The sequence below is a fragment of the Puma concolor genome, chromosome E2, assembly GCF_028749965.1.
Source record: "Puma concolor isolate L17-30 chromosome E2, mPumCon1.1.hap2, whole genome shotgun sequence".
Classification (NCBI taxonomy): domain Eukaryota; kingdom Metazoa; phylum Chordata; class Mammalia; order Carnivora; family Felidae; genus Puma; species Puma concolor.
Window position 1 is genome coordinate 44,075,819 of NC_141681.1, and position 20,542 is coordinate 44,096,360.

General features: G+C 40.8%; 1 protein-coding gene across 1 annotated transcript; it reads left to right on the forward strand.

The window, feature by feature from the left end:
• The first annotated feature begins 8,418 nt into the window (after positions 1-8,418).
• Positions 8,419-17,873, forward strand: LOC112851256 (uncharacterized). Its single transcript, XM_086690998.1, has 5 exons — positions 8,419-8,558; positions 9,313-9,387; positions 13,998-14,118; positions 14,356-14,442; positions 15,633-17,873. Exons 2-5 carry the CDS (start codon positions 9,379-9,381, stop codon positions 17,096-17,098), a joined length of 1,683 nt encoding a protein of 560 aa, XP_086547124.1. The 5' UTR covers positions 8,419-8,558; positions 9,313-9,378; the 3' UTR covers positions 17,099-17,873.
• Positions 17,874-20,542: the final 2,669 nt, after the last annotated feature.

Consider the following 20,542-nt stretch of genomic DNA (forward strand, 5'->3'; position numbering starts at 1 on the left):
GTGTGTGTGTGTGTGTGTATAATATAATCATAACATATATTATTATATATACATACAGAGAGTATAATACTTTTAAAAAATTGGTTTAGAAAGACAAAGTGTGAGTAGGGGAGGGGGACAGAGGGAGACAGAGAGAATCTTAAGCAGGATCCACACTCAGTGGGGAGCCCAGTGCAGGGCTCAATCCCATGATCCTAGGATCATGACCTGAGCCAAAATCAAGAGTCAGATGCTCAACCGACTGAGTCACCCAGGCACCCCTGAGAGTATAATACTTTTATGATACTTTTTTTTCACATTGAAATTCTATTTGGAATAAAACTCACTCTTTAAAACAAAAGAATAGAATAACAATCTAGATTGGGATTGATAACACATGTAGAAATAAAATGTATGACACATTGCACAACTGCCAGGGGAGAAGAATGGATGCTTACTGTTCTTATGGTATTTTTTATACCATATGTGAAGAGATATAATATTACTTGAATGTTGATTGTGATAAGTTAAAGATGCATACTATAAAATAAAACAAACCACTTTAAAATCACTAAAATATAAGTGAGTATATAACAAAATATTGAATTGTAAAAATAGTTCAAGGGATGCTTGGGTGGCTCAGTCAGTTAAGCATCTGACTCTTGATCTCAGCTCAGGTCATGATCTCACCATTCATGAGCTTGAGCCCTGCATCAGGCTCTGCGCTGATGATGTGGAGCCTGCTTGGGATTCTTTCTCTCCCTCTCTCTCTCTCTCTGCCCATCCCCCACTTGAGCTGTCTCTGTCTCTCTCAAAATAACTAAATAAATAAAATAATTCAAAATTAGGCAGAAAAAGGACAGATGGGACAAATGGGAAATAAATAGCAATGCTGTAGATATAAATCCGATATATCAGTAATCACTTTAAATATAAATGGTTTAAAAATTCTTTTTTTTAATTTTTTTTTTTATTTATTTTTGGGACAGAGAGAGACAGAGCATGAACAGGGGAGGGGCAGAGAGAGAGGGAGACACAGAATGGGAAACAGGTTCCAGGCTCTGAGCCATCAGCCCAGAGCCTGACGCGGGGCTCGAACTCGCGGACTGCGAGATCGTGACCTGGCTGAAGTCGGACGCTTAACCGACTGCGCCACCCAGGCGCCCCTAAAAATTCTTTTTAAGAGATGGAAATTGTTAGAGTGAATACAAAAGACTCCAATATATGCTGCCTATAGGAAACCCACTTTAAATGTAAAGACAAAATATATACGCTAAAAACATAAAACAAATGCCATTTGCATCTTCTCTCTTTTTATTCTGATCAATGTGGCTAGATGTTTAGGAGTTTTTTGAAAAGCCACATATAGGGTCTCATAAATTTGTCTATTATTTTACAGTTATATATTTGAGTGGCTTTTACTCTAGTCTGTTATTTTTCTTCTGCTTACTTTGGATTTTGTCTGCTCTTTCTTTTCCAGTTTCTTAAGAGAGAGTCATTGATTTGAGATCTTTATTTTCTAATATTGGCATTTAGTGCTATAAATTTGCTAGCAGTATCCTACAATTCTTAATGAGTGTTCTTTGATTTTCATTCAGAACAAAGTATGTTCTAATTTCTCATTTCCTTTTTGACTTGTGGATTGTTTAGGAGTATATGATTTAATTTCCCAATGTTTGAACACTTGCCAAATATCGTTTGATTACTGATTTCTAATTTAAATTGATCGAGAGAAGATACAAATGACCAAATTAGACTGCTTTATAGATTTTTGTCTCATAGTGCTTTAGAGATGTCTTCCATAGACCATAATTTCTCACGAGAATTCAGCTGTCGTTCTTATGACAGTACTCCTGTATATGTAATGTGTCATTTTTCTCTGGAAGCTTTTATGATTTCCTTCTCTCCACTCCCCAATTTATTGAGATATAATCGACACATAACATTGTGTAAGTTTAAGATGTATACTGTGTTGTTTTGATACATTTATATATTACAAAATGATCACCACCATAGCATTACCTGGCACCTACATCCCATTACATAATTCCCATTGCTTTTGTGTGATGAGGATATTTAAGACAGACTCTCATAGCATTTTCTTTTTTTTTTTAATGTTTATTTATTTTTGAGACAGAGAGAGACAGAGCATGAGCGGGGGGGGGGGGGGTCAGAGAGAGAGGGAGACACAGATCTGAAACAGGCTCCAGGCTCCGAGCTGTCAGCGCAGAGCCCGACGTGGGTCACGAACTCACAAGACCGTGAGATCATGACCTGAGCTGAAGTCAGACGCTCAACTGACTGAGCCACCCAAGTGCCCCTCATAGCATTTTCAAGTATGTAATATAGCATTTTTAGCTATAATCACCATACTGTACATTAAATCCCTAGAACTTGTTAATTTTATAATTGCAGTTTGTACCCTTTGACCAACGTCTCTAATTTTTTCCACCTCCAGGACCTGGTTAGCTCTGCTGTACTTACTGTTTCTCTGAGCTCGGCTTTTTAAAAATTCCACATATAAATGAATGTATATAGTATTTGTCTCAGTCTAAGATTTTACTCAGTGTAATGCCCTCAAGTTTCATCCAAGTTGTCACAAATGACAGGTTTCCCTTCTTTCTCTGCCTGAAAACTATTCAATTTCTGTGTGTGTGTGTGTGTGTGTGTGTGTGTGTGCGCATGCGTATGATTAGCAATGTCAAGCACGTTTTTGTGTGCCTATTGGCCATCTGTATGTTTTCTTGGGAAGAGTGTCTATTCATTTTCTCTGCTTTTTTTTTTTTAAAAAAAGAGTTTTTAAAATATTGAGTTGTAGGAGTTATTTCTATATTTGAGATACTAACCCCTTACCAGATAGATGGTTGACAAATATTTTCTTCAATTCCATAAGTTGCCTTTTCATTTTGTTAAATTTTTTTTTGCTATGCAGAAGATTTTTATTTTAACTACCACATTAACCAGTTAATTAATTAAACTTCCATCCTTGTCTTTATTCATACATATTTCATGTAGTCACAATCTGGGCAGAAACTATTTTCATCCTGCCTTTTTTTTTTTTTCATCTGTTACATAAACCTGTTTCATGTTTCTCTATGCCTTTATTGTTTTCTTTTGAAATGTCTGTGTACTTTTTTTTTCTTTTCAAATTTTTATTCAAATTCTAGTTAGTTAACACACAATGCAATATTGGTTTCAGGAGTAGAATCACTTACATACAACACTCACTGCTCATCATAACAGGTGCCCTCCTTAATACCCATCATCTATCAAGCCCACCCCCACCCACCTCCCTCCATCAACCCTGTTTGTTCTCTACTGTTAAGAGTCTCTTGGGGATTCTCTCCCTCTTTTCTCTTCCTCCCCTCCCGTATGTTCATCTGTTTTGTTTCTTAAATTCCACATATGAGTGAAATCGTATGGTATTTGTCTTTCTCTGACTAATTTCCCTTAGCTTAATATACTCTAGCTCCATCCATGTCGTTGCAAATGGCAAAATTTCATTCTTTTTGGTTGCTGGGTAATGTTCCACTGTATATATATACTATATCTTTTTGATCCATTCATCAGCCAATGGACATTTAGGCATTCTCCATAGTCTGACTGTTGTTGATAATGCTGCTATAAACATCAGGATGCATGCATTTTGGTATCCTTTGAGTAAATACTTGTTAGTGCAATTGCTGGGTCATGGGGTAGTTCTATTTTTAACTTTTTGAGGAACCTCCATACTGTTCTCCAGAGTGGCTGTACCAGTTTGCATTCCCACCAGCAGTGCAAGTGGGTCCCCCTTTCTCCACATCCTTGCCAACACCTTCTGTTTCTTCTGTTGTTAATTTTAGCCATTCTGACAGGTGTGAGGTGGTATCTCTTCATGGTTTTGATTTGTACTTCCTCGATGATGAGGGATGTTGAACATCTTTTCATGTGTCTGTCAGTGATCTGGAAGTCTTGTTTGGAAAGTAGTGACTTCATAAAGAGGTCCTGGAGTGCCCTACAGTGCAGTGTCCCCTGTTCAGAACCTGGCACTTCAGGAGAAGTGTTGCTTCCACCCTGCTGTGGTTTGGAGTCACTTTTCCTTCAGGACAGTCACCTGCGTGACTCTCCGCCTGTTGGGGGCTCTGCTTCTTCATCCTCCCTGTTTGTGGGCTCCCTGGCATGAATGTCTGTTTTTCACCTTTCTCAGTGCTACGGGTTCCCTCTCCACGACAGACAGCTTTGCTCCCAACCACGTCTTCACCCTTCCTACCTTCTCTGATGTGGCCTCTTTGCTATCTTTAGTTGTGGAGTTTGTTCAGCGAGTCTTCAGATTGTCCTCTGGGTTATTCACACTATTGTGTCATCTAGTTGTGTCTATGGGATGAGGTGCACGTAGGTTCCTCCTGCTCCACCATCTTCCCAGCCCCATATGTTTTTATTTCTTGTGGAATAGCCATTAGTTCCTTTTATAGATAAGATTCCTGGTAATGTGTTTCTAGATCAAAGGATACATGTACTGTAAATTTTAAAATACATTAAATAGACTACTCTTCAAGATATCTACAAAAGATTGACAGCTCCACCAGCAATTTAAGTTCCTGTAATAGTTGATCTTGAGTTATTTTACTTCATGACACATTTTGACTTTTGTTCTAAGGGGTTATGTTACATTTCTTGCTAGAGGACAAGAAGTTTTTCCCATGCTGGAGAAATTGAAGGCGGTATTGTGTGGTTGTGAGAAGTAGTATTCTGCCCAACTTTCCTGCAATCTGAAATTTTAAGTTCCCCAATTTGTGTAGGGTTCAGAAAGTCTTATTTTTTTAAACAGAATCCAATTTTAGGATGAGACCTGGTTGTGCTAAATATACTGCTTCATCACCTGCTTAGATAGGCATGGTCAGGTTTCTCTTAACTGTGTGTATGCAGTTTTAATAATAGGTGTTCATTTAGAATGGCATCTCTAACGTATGAGTGGCATTCGTAAATATGAAGAGTTACGTGGCTTTGGGCAATAGAAGGCTACCTCCCGCCCCAACATTTAAGGAAGTAGGGTTAAACAGAGAGATTTAGGGGCGCCTGGGTGGCGCAGTCGGTTAAGCGTCCGACTTCAGCCAGGTCACGATCTCGCGGTCCGGGAGTTCGAGCCCCGCGTCAGGCTCTGGGCTGATGGCTCAGAGCCTGGAGCCTGTTTCCGATTCTGTGTCTCCCTCTCTCTCTGCCCCTCCCCCGTTCATGCTCTGTCTCTCTCTGTCCCAAAAATAAATAAACGTTGAAAAAAAAATTAAAAAAAAAATAGAGAGATTTAGCAGGGCTTATAACAATGAGTGGATACATGAAGAAAAAGATAAGAAAGCATGGCATTATACTTGGCCCCTTGTTACATGTGAGTACTAGGATTTCTTTTTTAATGTTTATTCATTTATTCTGAGAGAGAGAGAGAGAGAACATGAGTCAGCAGGGGGAGGGGCAGAGAGAATCCCAAGCAGGCTCCATGCTGTCAGTGCAGAGCCCAATGCAGGGTTCAATGTCATGAACCGTGAGATCACTACCTGAGCCAAAGTCAGACACTTAACTGAGCCACCCAGGTGTGCCCACAAACGGGGCTCTTGACACCGGCCCTTAGTTTTCCTCAGGGAACCTGGCCAACCTCCCAAAGCAATGGCTATACACTGTTGGTCAACGTATGCACACTTGACACTTCCCACTGAGTTCACCCTTCAGTGTGAACCTAATACTGGTCATCTAAATAATCGGAGATGTAGGATGTCAGAGTTCCTCAAGGATGGAAGGAGAGAACATGAAGGTTTTCTTTGGAGGCTCTGCACAGGTTCTACACTGGGCATCCTGGGGTCAGGCCTGGGCCAGATTGGGAATGGAGAGGTCTTCCAATCAGTGACAGAACTGGGACTAGACGCTTGGATTCAAAACTTTGGCCTATAGTGCATGTGTGTAGGCTTATTACAAAGTGACAGATGGAGGATGGGACAATAACAAGGATAAGGATCTCTACCAGAGGTCTCAGCAGGAATCTCTCTCCCCATGGCAAAATTATGTCATTTTTTTGATGTCTCTGGAAGCTAGAGTTCCAAACTTACTTATTGCCATGAGTCTTGGAACAGTTTCAGAATCAGTATGAATCAGCTTTTCTTCTCCCAAATTCATATTCTCAAATTTGCCCTGGATTAATTTCCAGCAGCAAAACCATTTACTGTAAATAGTGAGTAACAGAAAACGAAGGCAGGGCTAGTGGAGGAGTGGGTTCAGTATGGCATGTATTTTCCTATCTCCTTACTGATTTCTTTTGGCCCTATTTCCTTTCTCAAGTGACTGGCATATTTAAAACCAGCTTGCTTATTATGCCTGTGACTTCCCGCTCCACCTGCCCCTGGATTTCTCTTTATTCTCTACTCATTAGAGTGCCTCTATCCTTTTTGGAGTGCTCACATGTTAGGGTTTCAGCTTTGAAGCAAGTTCTTTAAGAGCTGGACATAAAGAGCTACTGAAACAAAAGGACTAGCCCTTTATTTAAACTTCTCACCTCTGCCCCAGCCCCATCTAGTCTTTTAAGGTTAGCCACTCCCCTCACCCCACCGTGAACTTAATTTATGTGCCAAATATCTGAAGGCTCATAATGGGAAGACTTCATAATTCTCTCAGGAAGGTTATGAGAAAAAGCAGCAACAATGCAGAATCCGTACGTAAAATTTACTGGATGGACCAAGCAGGGACTGTTATATCTAAATGTAGTTTAAAGTGTTTGCAGACTGGTAGTAATCCCAGAACTTGTCTGAACTTGTCCAGAACTTGTCTGGGGCACCTGGATGGCTCAGCTGGGTGTGAGCACACACACACACACACACACACACACACACACACACACAATCTTCTTTATCCATTCATCTGTCAATGGTCATTTAGGCTCTTTCCACACTCTGGCTATTGTCGATAGGACTGCTATAAACATTGGAGTGCATGTGCCCCTTCGAAATAGCACACCTGTATCCCTTGGATAGATAACTAGCAGTGCAATTGCTGGGTCGTAGGGCATGTATTTTAATATCGAAAAGGCTTTTGCTCTAAAAGAACAATGACCAAGAGATGTGCAATTCTCAGAGAAGGAAATATTAAAGCCAACAGACACATGAAAAGATTCTCAACCTTATTAACGACAAAAGATATGCAAATTTAGGCCACATTGAGCCACAATTTCACACTTAGCAGACTGGCAAAATCTGAAAATTTCACAAAATCAAGTGCTGGCAGTAATAGCTGGCAACCAAAATAACTATCAACCATGCTGGGAGTGCAAATTGGTACAATTTTGGAATACAATTTGTCATTGTATAATAAAGACGTGGATGGGAATATATTTTGCATTGGCAGATCTTTTCCTCTTACATATTGTAACCCTTAAGAAGAATCTAGGTGGTGTCACAGTGTTTTTGCAAACTACTCTTGCTATAGGAATTAAGCACCACACCCACAAGATACATACCGAGGTGGAGGCACACTGATTAATCTGATACACATAAGTACTTGACATATACAAGAAAATTCATAGCCACACAATTTATCATTTAAAAATAAATACAATTGAAGTAAACAATTATAAATTAAAAGAAAGTAAAGGATAAACCCACAGATACACCCGCAGCAGGCTGCTTTGGCCTGCGGACATCTGCAGGTGGCGCGCGTTTGGGTGGGCGGGGCGAGGTCAGCGCTTCTGGGGACAGGGCGGGTAGGCTCTGCCCGTTATCGGAGGAGTGAAGGTCTTTTTCCTCAAAGCGTTCGCTCGAGCCTGTCATTTCTGAGTCCTTCGAGGACCTGTACACGTGACGGCGGCAGTCAGTGTCAGAGCCGCGACGCGACCGCACACATTTCCGGGAAGTGGCGTCTGTGCGCTGACAACTGTTGCCATGAAAGCCCGGACACAGGGCATTTTAGGGAACGACAGGACTGGGCAAGCGGACGCCGAACACTCAAGACCCTCACGTGCTAACCACAGTGGCCCAGGCTTTTGTACGAGAGGAGACCTTCCGCTGGCAGAGGCCAGCTCTCCGCCGGCACCAAGCAAGGGCGGCCCACGTCCCGGCAGGAGGACGTACGCGTGAGCAGACCGGCGACCCGGAAGACCTTTCGCGGCCGCCTAATTTTCTGGGAAGTGTAGTTTCGTGGTTCGGGCGCCATTGTACTTAAGCAAGCAGAGGGCGATCCTGTTGTCCCCTGGATGCTTCGCGTGCGCGTCCCGGTGGAGCAGCTCTGCGACGAGAGCCATCCGCCGGGGCGTTCCTCAGACAGCGCGGCCGTTTTTCTCGCCGGGCGCCCGGAGCTCGCACGGCCGCGCAGCCTTCTGGGAAGTGTGGTTTTACGGGGGGACGTGCGAAGCGCCGGTAACTTGTCCCCGACGCGGAGGCGTCTGGGAAATGCCGAGCTGGTGTGGGCTCCGTCCCCCGTCCACCCCGCGGTAGTGTCGGGAAGGCGGCCGAATTTTCCAGGGATAGTGCGGTTCTCGTGACGGCGGCGGCCCTGGTCCGCGGAGGTGCGGGCTCTGGTCCGCCCGGCCCGGGCCTCGGGGCCAGGGAGGGCCCGCCGGAACTCAGGCAAGTGTGAGTCCCAGCAGGGCGGCGGGGCGCCGGGCACGCTGCTGCCTAGTCTACGCCGCGGGGGGAGCACCGCCTGGGCCTTAGCCTCCTGGGCCTCTCTGTAAAAGGGGTGTCGCTTACCTCCTAAGAGTTGTGACAAGGAAATGGGCGAGTGAGTGTGCAGGGTACGCACTGAAAGAAAACCCCATCCGCAGTGGTGTTTAGCCAATCCGGTCATGAAACTGACGCTTTTCACGTGTGCAGCCTTCAACAGATGGGTTCAGTGTCGATAAGTTTCAGTTTTCTCACCCTTTAGAAGAGAAATATGGAATAATGTGAATGTCCACCATGCATAGTTGTGAAGATTGAAGGAGCTCTTCACATGATTACTGTTGTTCTGTGAGCCTGTCTCGTGTGTGTGTGTATAAAATAAATGTATACTTATATACATATATATACATATATATATATAGACATATATATAAACATATATATAATATATATATTATATAATATAATATATTATATAAACTATATATATATATACACACACACACACATAAATATACACACACACATATATAGTAGATTTACACACCGTTGGCGCCTGGTGAATGATTACCTCGTGCTAAGGAACACTCTGCTAGTTCAGGGGAAGAATGGAGTCTGAGAAAGTGATTCCCAGTGTACTTTTCCTTGCAAGTGTGTTACAGAGCTGCAAGATAAGCCTCATTTTTCATGGCTTCTTTTTTGTGTTGATCTGCCTTCTCAGGACACTACTCTTCTTTAAGACAAGAGCCTGAAAAGAGGACTGTGTTGACTTGGAAATTGCAAAGCCATGTTGCAGGTAAGTGGGTAAGGTCCCCGGATCTTCCTGAAACACCTTAGCAGAACTCTTGAGTGTTTGCTTTGCTTCTCTTACCAGTTCCTACCTAATGAAGTCCATTTAGGGACCGGATCTGTGATTCGTTATAGCAAAGAATGGAGCCCACAGAACTCCCAAAGTACTGTCTACTCTCAGTGCTCCTCTTTTGCCATTTTTCTGCTTGAAGCCTCTGTAGAATCTTGAGCAAAAAAAAAAAAAAATTTTTTTTAATTACAATTCAGAATTCATGTTTAGAATTTTAGGCTATTTGCTTTACAGTTGTCAAAGCAGTATCATGTGGTCTCAGTTAATGGTATGCCAGTCCTTTCAGTTGTTCAAGTCAAGAGATGTTTGGAGTCATCTTTGATTCTTTCCTTTCTCTTGTAACACATTCAGACGCCCTAGTTGAATCTGAAATACATCCCGGATATCTACAGAATCTCACCAATGGTTGCAACATCACCATCGCCACCACCGCCACCACCATCCTGTCATTCCTCAGCTTAAAACTCTTCAGTGACCCTAACTCAAGTCAGAGTTCTATAGTGACTTAAAACGCTTTGTGCAGGGGCGCCTGGGTGGCTCCGTGGGTTAAGTGTCCAACTCTTGATTTCGGCTCGGGTCATGACCTCACATTCGTTAGATCGAGCCCTGCATCGGGGTCCTTGTTGAAACCTAAGAACCTAAGAGTCTCTCTTTCCTTCTCTTTCTGTGCCTCCCCTGCTGGCTTCTTGCATTTGTTCTCTCTCTCTCTCTCTCTCAAAAAAAAAAAAAAAAAAAAAAAAGGAAAGAAAGGAAGAAAGAAACCAAAATGCTTTGTGCAATTACACTTTTATACCTCTGATCTCATCTTACTACTCTGTCTCCTTGTTCCCGTGAGCTCTAGCCACACTGGCTACGGCTTCCAGGCCTTGGAAATTGCTGTACCGTCTGCTTGGAATATTCTTTCCCCAGATATGTAGAAGCTTGATTCTTAACCTCCTTCATAGCTTTGCTCAGTGGTTACTTTCTCAGGAAAGCTTCTCCTAACACCTGCAGTCAACTTTTCTAACAATCACTTCTGCTCCTCCTCACTGCTTTGTTGTTTTCCAAAGTGATTATCACTCACTAGATAACACGCTATTTAGTAAGTGCATATGCTCGTTGTTGGTCTCCTCCCTCTAGGAGGGATTTTTTTCCCCCCTGTCTTGACTGTTTTCAGGACCCAGAGTGGCATCTGGCACAAAACTGATGCTTGGTTGTTCAAAATAATAAGTTTTCACTATAGCCGCACTTTTGGTTTCATGGAGGAAGACTTTATTAATTATAAGGGAATGGGAATATAAGGAATTAAACAATTATAGTAAACATAAAGAGGGAGAGAAGTATAGAGAAGAACAGAGAAGGCTTAATACAGCAAATCAGGTACTTAAAACATCTGACCTTCTGGCTCGGGAAACCCTGCGGTGACCAGCCCAGTTGGAGTCCCAAGGGTCCTGGAAGGAGCATCCTCCCCTCAGGTGAGACTTCTGAGTAGCTATCCTGCCAGGGCAATATATACATATACTACCCTTGTGTGATTTATGGTTAGTCATTAAGTTTGCCTAAGTGCAGTGCTGAGCAAGCTGTTTTTTGTTTCTCTTATCATATCTCACCCAGGAGCCTGGCATCTGCATATTCCTTTTCCCTTCCTGATCCATTCTAGGAGGCCAGCCTGACTTGGCTCAAGGAGGAACATGAGGCATATTAATCCCTCTTGGCGTCAGGAACAGAAGGGCCAGTTTTGATCTTGAGGCCAGATACGGCATACAAGCTGACTAAGCCCCCATGATTGTGTATGTGTGGCTCTGGGCAGAAATTTGTAACGAGTCACATGAACAGCTTTACATGGAACATTAGTAAATCGTTGTTGAGTGAATGAACCTTGAAAAAAACGGTTAGGATCCTTGAAACAAAAGGGTAGGATCATCAGGTGGAAGGTGAAGCCTGGCATATGTTAGTGCCATAGTGTTAGTGGCATATGTGCACGTTGGGCAGAGTCTGGTTTCTTGGGAATATTAGATAACTAGGGGAAAAAACTTTTTTTTAAGTAAAAGCTAAAGTGAACTAGTTGCCAAAATCATTCATTGATACATTTTGTAAACACTTGTGAAATATCTGTTGGGAAGAATCTTACATAGGTTTGAGCGTCCTATCCCGTGACATACAGGACTTCGTAATCTAGTGCAATACTAAGAGAGCTTTTCTTTTCTTTTCTTTTCTTTTCTTTTCTTTTCTTTTTTCTTTTCTTTTTTCCTTTCTTTTTTCTTTCTTTCTTTTTTTTCTTTCCCTTCCTCCCTCCCTCCCTCCCTCCCTTCCTCCCTTCCTTCTTTCCTTCCTTCCTTCCTATTTGTTTTACTTATTTAGAGCACAGGAAGGGCAGAGGAGAGAGAGAGGGAATCCCAAGCAGGCTCCTCACTGTCAGCGTGGAGCCTGATGTGGGCCTCGAACTTGTGAACCATGAGGTCATGACCAGAGCCAGAATCAAGAATTGGACACTTAACTGACTGAGCCACCCAGGCACCCCCTAAGAGAACTGTGGTGGGAATGTTCTTTTTGTGTACTGTCCAATATGGAGCCACCGGCCCTGTGTGACTATTGAGTACTTGAACTGTGACTAAAGTGACTCAGGAACTAAATTTTAAACTTTACTTAATTTTTAATTTTTATTAATTTAAACGTACATAGCCAGATGTGGCTAGTGGCTACTGTTTTGAGCCAGTACAGGGCTGGTAGAAAAGTAAGAAAGCATAAGAAATTAAGATAGGTGCTGGAATAAATATCCTAAGTTCTTCTGGGGACAAGGATGAATGAACATCCCAGGCTGCCCAGGCAACTGAAGGGGCAGGAAGAGTTGAAGCATCCCTGAGGAGGCAAGGCTGGAACTGGTTTTGGTGACCCAGGGTACCAGGGAGGCAGAGATAGAAGTGAAGTTATACCAGACTGCGAGAACATCTTGAGCACAGGTAGATAGGGCTAAGAATCTTTCAAGGAACTGTGAAAATTTTCTAAAGTGGTGGTTCTCCAACAGGGGTGATTTTGTCTCCTTTAGCCCTACCCATAGGGGACATTTGATAATATCTGGAGGAAACATTTTTGGTTGTCACAGCCCTGGGGTGCAGGGGAATGGGTAGAGGCTAAGGGTGCTACTAACTAAACACTCTGCAATGCACAGGACAGCTCCCACCATGATAATCCAGCCTGAAATGTCTATTGACATTGGTCAGTAGACCAATGTACTTGAACTGTGACTTCAGCTCGGGTCATGATCTCACGGTTCGTGACTTCAAGCCCTGCGTTGGGCTCTGTGCTGACAGCTTGGAGCCTGGAGCCTGCTTCTGATTCTGTGTCTGCCTCACTCTCTGCCCCCTGCCCTGTTCACACTCTGTCTCTGTCTCTCAAAAAGTGAAGAAATGTTAACAAAAATTTTTTAAAAGTAAATAAATACACTTAAATAAATAAAACCAAAGACCAGTATCACTAATGAATATACAGGCCGAATATCCAAATAAAATAATAGAATATTGAATCAGCCACTTGGAGTGAAAAATGTATCATAGCCAAACAATGTCCATGTCATCAATGAAAGATAATAATAATGCCGTTTTAAATGTATACATTTTTTGCACATATTATAGTTTGACTAATGAGTAAGCTGTTACTGAACATTTAAGCTTTTTCTAAAGGTTTGCTATTTTAAATAATATCATGAATGGGTACTATTTTCTTAGAATATTTTCCTTGAAATGTATTCTCTGATTCTTTGCCTGTACTTTTCAATTTTTTTTTTTTTTTAATTTTAGTGTTTATTTTTGAGAGAGAGAAAGAGTGCACAAGTTGGGGAGGAACAGAGAGAGAGGGAGACACAGAATCCAAAGCAGGCTCCAGGCTCTGAGCTGTCAGCACAGAGCCTGACGTGGGGCTGGAGCCCACAAACCCTGAGATCGTGATCTGAGCCGAAGTCGGATGTTTAACCGACTGAGCCACCCAGGTGCCCCTCTTTGCCTGTACTTTAAGGTCCAATTCAAGGACTGCCTATGGCATGAAACTGTTCTTTAGTTTTCTTGCCCATGGGTCTCAATTTTTTTAAATTACAGATCATCAATACAAGGTTTAATTATATACCATAAATGGTTTTTGTTTATAAAGTAGTTATATATGTATCTTTCTTTAATATAAAGATGTCTTTTTTCTGAACATACTGGATCATTCTTTTGAACCTTATTGGATCATCATTTTTTATTTACCTGTCATGTAAGCTATAAAAAAAATACAACTAAGTACTTGACTGTATGCTGTCACATGTTGAATGCTGATTTTAAAAATTTTAGAATTTTCTTCCCTTTGGCAGAAAAAACTCTCCTGAAGCAAAAACTCTCATATTTCTCTTACCCTTATTGTAAAACAATGCCAAACACATAATTATCCAATTACTATGTAACTTAGATCCCTGATCATTGCTATAACCACTGAATCTTGTTCCCTTTCTTCTACAACCAGGGTAATTTTGTCCCTTAGTCAGTGACAGAAGTGGCCCTGGCTATGACTGAGCCTAAATATGTTTGCTCTTTCAGGTGACATTTAGTGATGTGGCCATAGACTTCTCTCATGAAGAGTGGGGATGGCTAGATTCTGCTCAGAGGGATTTATACAAGGATGTGATGGTCCAGAATTATGAGAACCTGGTTTCTCTAGGTAAGCATAGCTCCTTCTCTATCCCAGTTGGGGAGATTTTCTGTCAATTACTGGAGATCCTCTTGAGTAAATGGCTGAAATGTTGTTTCAGATTCCCAAGGATGTGTAGAGTTCTGTTGTGCCCTGCCTGAAGCTTATCTTCCCATTTCAGTGAAACTTCCTTTCGTTCCTTTTATGATGATGGCCTCTCCTTCATGAGGACCACAGTTTAAACAGGTTCTGTATTTTTCCTGTAAGCAGGTCTTTCCATACCTAAGCCGTATGTGATCAGTTTATTGGAGGATGGGAAAGAACCTTGGATGGTGGATAAGAAACTGTCAAAAGGTATGTTTCCAGATGAGTCGTGGAGAATCAGGCAAAAGAAGTCTTTCTTAAACATGCTTGTGGAAAGTATGGAGGCATTTTTGCATATTTTAGGGGTACTCTCTTCAGAGATCCCAAATGTAACATATGAGGGATCCTTAGATTTCAAAACAGCCATTCCTCCACCCCGGGTTATTATCTTTCTGCATTACTTACGTTATCTAATCAAAAATGGAGGTTTTGCCATCATTATAATTCAGATTGTTATTTTATTTGCAACAAAATAAAGCAAATTATTCTCTTTTAAGTCCACTTAAGGAAAAATATACAAATGGTTTTAGGCAAAGAAAGGCTGTCAGTTAGATGGCAAATGAGTTTTTCCCTAAGGCTGAGCTTCGAGGGTCAAATGTGGACATGAGTGATAGAGGAAGTAAAGAATGTATAAAAAAGTTTCTAGGAACAATGTTTTCTAATGTCCAATAAATGATACGATTTTACACAGATCCTAAACAAACAAAGCCTAAATCTTTTAGAGCAATAAAGAATATTTATTTTGTTCATTGTTAACTGTGTAATGCAGTACTGTAAATTGTGCATTTTGGGGAGATTGGGTGGCTCAGTCGGTTGGGCATCCAGCTCTTGATTTTGGCTAAGGTCATGCATGATCTCATGGTTTATGGGATCAAACCCCATGTTGGACTCCGGACTCAGCATCGAGCCTGCTTGGGATTCTCGCTTTCCCTCTCTCTGCCCCTCCCCTGTCTCAAAATAAATAAATAAACTTAAGAAAATAAATTGTGCATTTTAAGCATACTAACTGACAGTAAATTGAGAATAACTGAAGGTTGGAGAACCAAGGGTGTGAGACCAAAATGTGGTCTTTCACATAAATGTAGGTACAGAATAGAACGTGGCTTGGAATCCAGAATACCTTGTGCGTTTTTTTTCCTTACAGTTTCACTTTTTTTCCACAGACTGCCTGTATTTAACTCATTTTCCTTATTACTCTCTGTTCCCGTCTCTGTGAGCTCTGTTTTCTGCTCCATTTGAACTTTGTTCAGAAATGATTGAATACATGAGAATTGTCAGTTATGTGCTTTCTGGGGATGAAGATGTGCTCTATTTTTCCTCTAGTTCTCTAATCCTTCCATAGAAGTTTCTTTTTAAGAAGTACAGAAAAAGCAGTGTTTTGCTTTCTTGATATATTTCAGATTGGGAATCAAGATGGGAAAACAAGGAATTATTAATGAAGGAGGATATTTATGATGAAGATTCACCCCAAATGGTAATAATAGAAAAAATTACAAAACAAAGTCATGAATTTTCAAATTTTAACAAGGACTGGGAATTGATAGAGGCGTTGGAGGGGAAGCATGAAAATCAGATAGAACATTTCAGACCTGTGACCCTCACCTTTAGAGAAAGTCCCACTGGGGAAAGTATTCACAAATTCAGAAGCATCCTCCATTTAAAGTCTATTCTTTCTGAACCACAAAGAATTTCTGCTGAAGGGAAATCACATAAACATGATATATTTAAGAAGAGCTTACCAAAAAAACCTGTTATAAAAAATGACGATATCAATGGTGGAAAGAAACTTTTGAATCCTAAAGAAAGTGTGGCAGCCTTCAGCCAGAGCAAATCTCTTACCCTTAACCATTCTTATAATAGAGAGAAAGTCTATACATGCAATGAATGTGGGAAAGCCTTTGGCAAGCAATCCATCCTTAATCGCCATTGGAGAATTCATACCGGAGAGAAACCATACGAATGTCATGAATGTGGGAAGACATTTAGCCATGGCTCATCCCTAACTCGGCATCAGATAAGTCACAGTGGAGAGAAACCTTACAAATGTATTGAATGTGGGAAGGCCTTTAGCCACGTGTCATCACTTACTAATCATCAGAGTACTCACACTGGAGAGAAACCGTATGAATGTATGAACTGTGGAAAGTCGTTCAGTCGTGTTTCACATCTCATTGAACATCTGAGAATTCATACTCAAGAAAAACTCTATGAGTGTCGAATATGTGAGAAGGCCTTCATTCATAGGTCATCTCTCATCCACCATCAGAAGATTCACACTGGAGAGAAACCTTATGAATGTAGTGAATGTGGAAAAGCCTTTTGCTGTAGCTCACACCTTACTCGACATCAGAGAATTCACACTGTAGAGAAGCAGTTCGAATGCAACAAATGTCTGAAAGTCTTTAGCAGCTTGTCATTTCTTATTCAGCATCAGAGTATTCATAATGAAGAAAAACCTTTTGAATGTCAGAAATGCAGGAAATCCTTCAACCAGCCAGAATCACTGAACATGCATTTAAGAAATCACACTAGATTGAAACCTTATGAATGCAGTATATGTGGGAAAGCGTTCAGTCATAGGTCATCCCTACTTCAACATCACAGAATTCACACTGGAGAGAAGCCCTATGAATGTATTAAATGTGGGAAGACCTTCAGCTGTAGTTCAAACCTTACTGTACATCAGAGAATTCATACTGGAGAAAAGCCATATAAATGTAATGAGTGTGGGAAGGCTTTTAGCAAAGGTTCAAATCTTACTGCCCATCAGAAAATCCATAATGGAGAGAAACCCAGTAGTGCAATAAGTGTGGAAAAGCCTTTAGGCCATATGAATCTTTCTACGTGTGAAAAATCATATAAGTGAGAAACTGTATGAATGCGATATTTGTCATAATACACTTAGCCATAGATCCTTCCTGAAAATTTATACTGGAGAAAAGTCTTTTGAATGTAATGAATGTGGGAAGGTCTTTAGCAGTAATACAAGCCTTACTGTCTATCACAGTTCACACTGTAGAGAGAATGTTTATTGCCTTCATAAAGGCAATAAATACGGGAAAGCCATTAGCCACTGTTAATCCCTTAATTGACAGAAGTAAGTACACACAGGAGAAAAACCCTATATATGTAGCATATGGGAAAGACATTAGGCAATATGAATCTCTTATTGAACACACAGGAGAGAAGCAATATGAATACAAAAATTGTGGGAAGTCCTTCAGTGAAAGTGTATCCCTTATTCTGTCTCAATTCACACTGGAGAGAAAGCTTGTATGAGAAATGTAGCAAACTGTTCATTGCGTTATCTTGCTAGACCTCACAAGATTAATGCTAGAACAGCCTGAAGGACGTAGGAGTTATGTGTAAATCTTTCTTTACAATGATGTTACTTGTAAGCAGTTCTACAGGAGAGCAAATTAGTAGATTATAAATGAATATGCATTTCTTATAGCAATAGCAAACAATTTTACTCGAGTCCTGCATAGAAGTTTCTTTAGCTAATGGGCATGTGAAGATAAGTTAGTCACCCAGTGGATCCAGGAAATGTTTTAAAGTTAAAAATTAAAGCTGCAAAAGAAGTAAAAGGTGGTGTGAATAAAGTTTTTGGTCTCTAATAAAATCAGTTTGTATATAATGAACTCCTTCACTGTGACACTGATATTTCTTGCAGTTTTTTACTTTCCTCTTGAATCATTAAGCCTTACTGTGTGCTTTAGCGGGAGACTAGCTAAGCTAGAGAAAAATGGCTTGATCTCTGTGCTAAGAATATCCTTATTTTCGTGAAGATAATTCACAGTCCATTTCCAGTTGGCTTAATTCACACATTTTAATTTTTACCAGTGCAGTGAGAACATAGCCAAGAAACAACAAACTATGAAAGATCAGAGCAGGCTTAATGGTGGATGTGCTTTTCAATCTGAATCTTAAAGGATGAGTACTAATTACCTGTGTGTGGGCACATACACTCTGGGAGTCGTTCTAGGCAAAGTACACAGGCCTGTTCTGTCATGTTAACTCTATCTGGACTCCATGATCCAGAGGCGAGTTTCATGCTTTGTGGCTTTGAGGTATCCCTGCTGGGAGCATGACTGATAACAGCAACAGTCATTTCTCCATCCTGGATCATAGTTACGGGAGTTTACATTGAAATTAATAGTACAGAGCTGTCCCCATTACCCTTCCTCCAGCCTGCCTACCAAGTTTGAAAACAGCTACTTGTAATATGTGCCTTCTTGAAATGCTTGAGAGGCATCTTATTTTCTACACTGAACCTTGACAGATAATTATGATTTGTAAAGGGGCTGGCTTCAAGTAGTCTTAAGTTTTAGATAAATGGAATAGTCTTACTTGTCTCATGGTTTCCTATCTTGTGACTAGAAGGATAGTACAGAATCCTGTCTGGGTTGGATTAGGACTGTCTGGACACTTGGGAGTAAACGACACTTATATAGCTTATATTTCAGGTTATGCTCTCTATGGTGTTTCGTGTCATAAGAAAGAAATTATTTTAAAAAGGAGTATTATATCACATGTAATTGTGATGTGGAATGAGTGATAGGGTTTCCAACTTTAGACAAAATACTCTAGTATTTGTGCAACCCTAACAAAGCCAAGAGATGAAGGCACATTCCATAGCAATTCTCAATAGAGATAGTAGATTTGGGATGGGATGGTGAGTTTTTAAAAAGCAGACATTTATCTTTCCTTTGATTTAGTTTTATTTAAGACATTGTAAAATTCTAAGGAATGTTGAAGGATCTTTGAGAGACTTAAGCACAGCATGGTGTCAAGGATTAAGAACTGTTATAATTATGGATAGATTGGCCACTATATATGTACAGTTGTGGGATAATGGCAAGTGTTCTGTTTCTCCCATTCTTTGTCCTTCCTCCTGTCTCAAGCACTGGTACCACACAGTTGAAGTAGTCCTTTAATCCCTAGATTTTATTTGCTTTCACTACATGTAGTTTGATGTTACCTTGTTATTTTGTTACGAGAGGATTCATCCAAATATTCAAACTTTGAATGAATTAAACACATACAATTAAAAAGCATAAGCATGCACATGATAACGTTTTTCAATTCTTGGTTTAAAGTGCCTTCACAGTGATACTGTGGTTCAGGTTGTGCAGATTGTTGTGTTAATCCTCATACCGGTTTTCTAGCAAGATAGTTTAATGTTGATCTGGCTGCACTTCAGGGACGAGAGACACACAAAAAAACTTCCATGCTGTTCTGCCATCTTGGCCCCTCTCTTCACAGTGATACTGAACTAGGAAAAGAAAGCCAGAGTTAAATCAAGACAGTGAGGACTTAAAGTGGTGAGAGTGTATTACCTTGTTGCAGATTGGGCTAAGATCATGATGTTACAGTGTCACTGATGGAGAATCCTACTCCATCATTTCTGTTAACCATTTCTTGAGCATCTGTGGGCCAGGTAAATAAAAGACACTCTATACCTTTCAAGAGCTCAAAAGTGTATGTGTGCATGTGTGTGAAGACTATGCCCAGAAGTCATGTCACCCGACTGTAAATCCAAGTTGCGTGTCTAGTGGCTTTATATGATCTTGGACAAATTACTTCAACATCTATAAATGGTGATAGTAATACCTCACAGGATTTTAGGAAGATAAATGAGTTAATTTGTATAAAATGTTTGCAGTGTCTTGTACCTCAAAAGCATTCAGTGAGTATTAGCTATTAATTTCATCACTCTTATCTACTTACTGTTTCACTTTTCGGGGGGTCCTTATAAGACACTCCCATTTCCTTCCAACACATCCACCTTTCATATTTGAGCCATTTCCAGAGGGAATATGTTTATTACCCTGTATACTCCCAAGGAGACACAAAGAGCACCAGATAAAAGAAGATGAGACAAAAATCCACCTGGGCTGCAGGAAGGAAGAATGGTGCCCTAAAGATGGTTTTGGAGAAAAGTCAGAATAAGGGAGATATTGTCAATTAAACAGTAATATTTTGAAAATAATCTTTTCTTTTTTCTTCCTTCCTTCCTTCCTTCCTTCCTTCCTTCCTTCCTTCCTTCCTTCCTTCCTTCCTTCCTCCCTCCCTCCCTCCCTCCCTCCCTCCCTCCCTTCTTTTCTTCAGCAGTATGTCTTAACTGTGGACCTAAAATACTCAGTAAACCATGTTGTAAACAGATGTGCTGTCATCAGGCTTTGTTGTTCCATTTATAGAGCACAGGCAGAGCAGAATTAGCATAATTCTTAAGGGTCCTAGGATTTTCAGAATGGTAAATGAACACTGGTTTCTGCTTAGAGTCATCAGCTGCATTTGCCCTTAATAA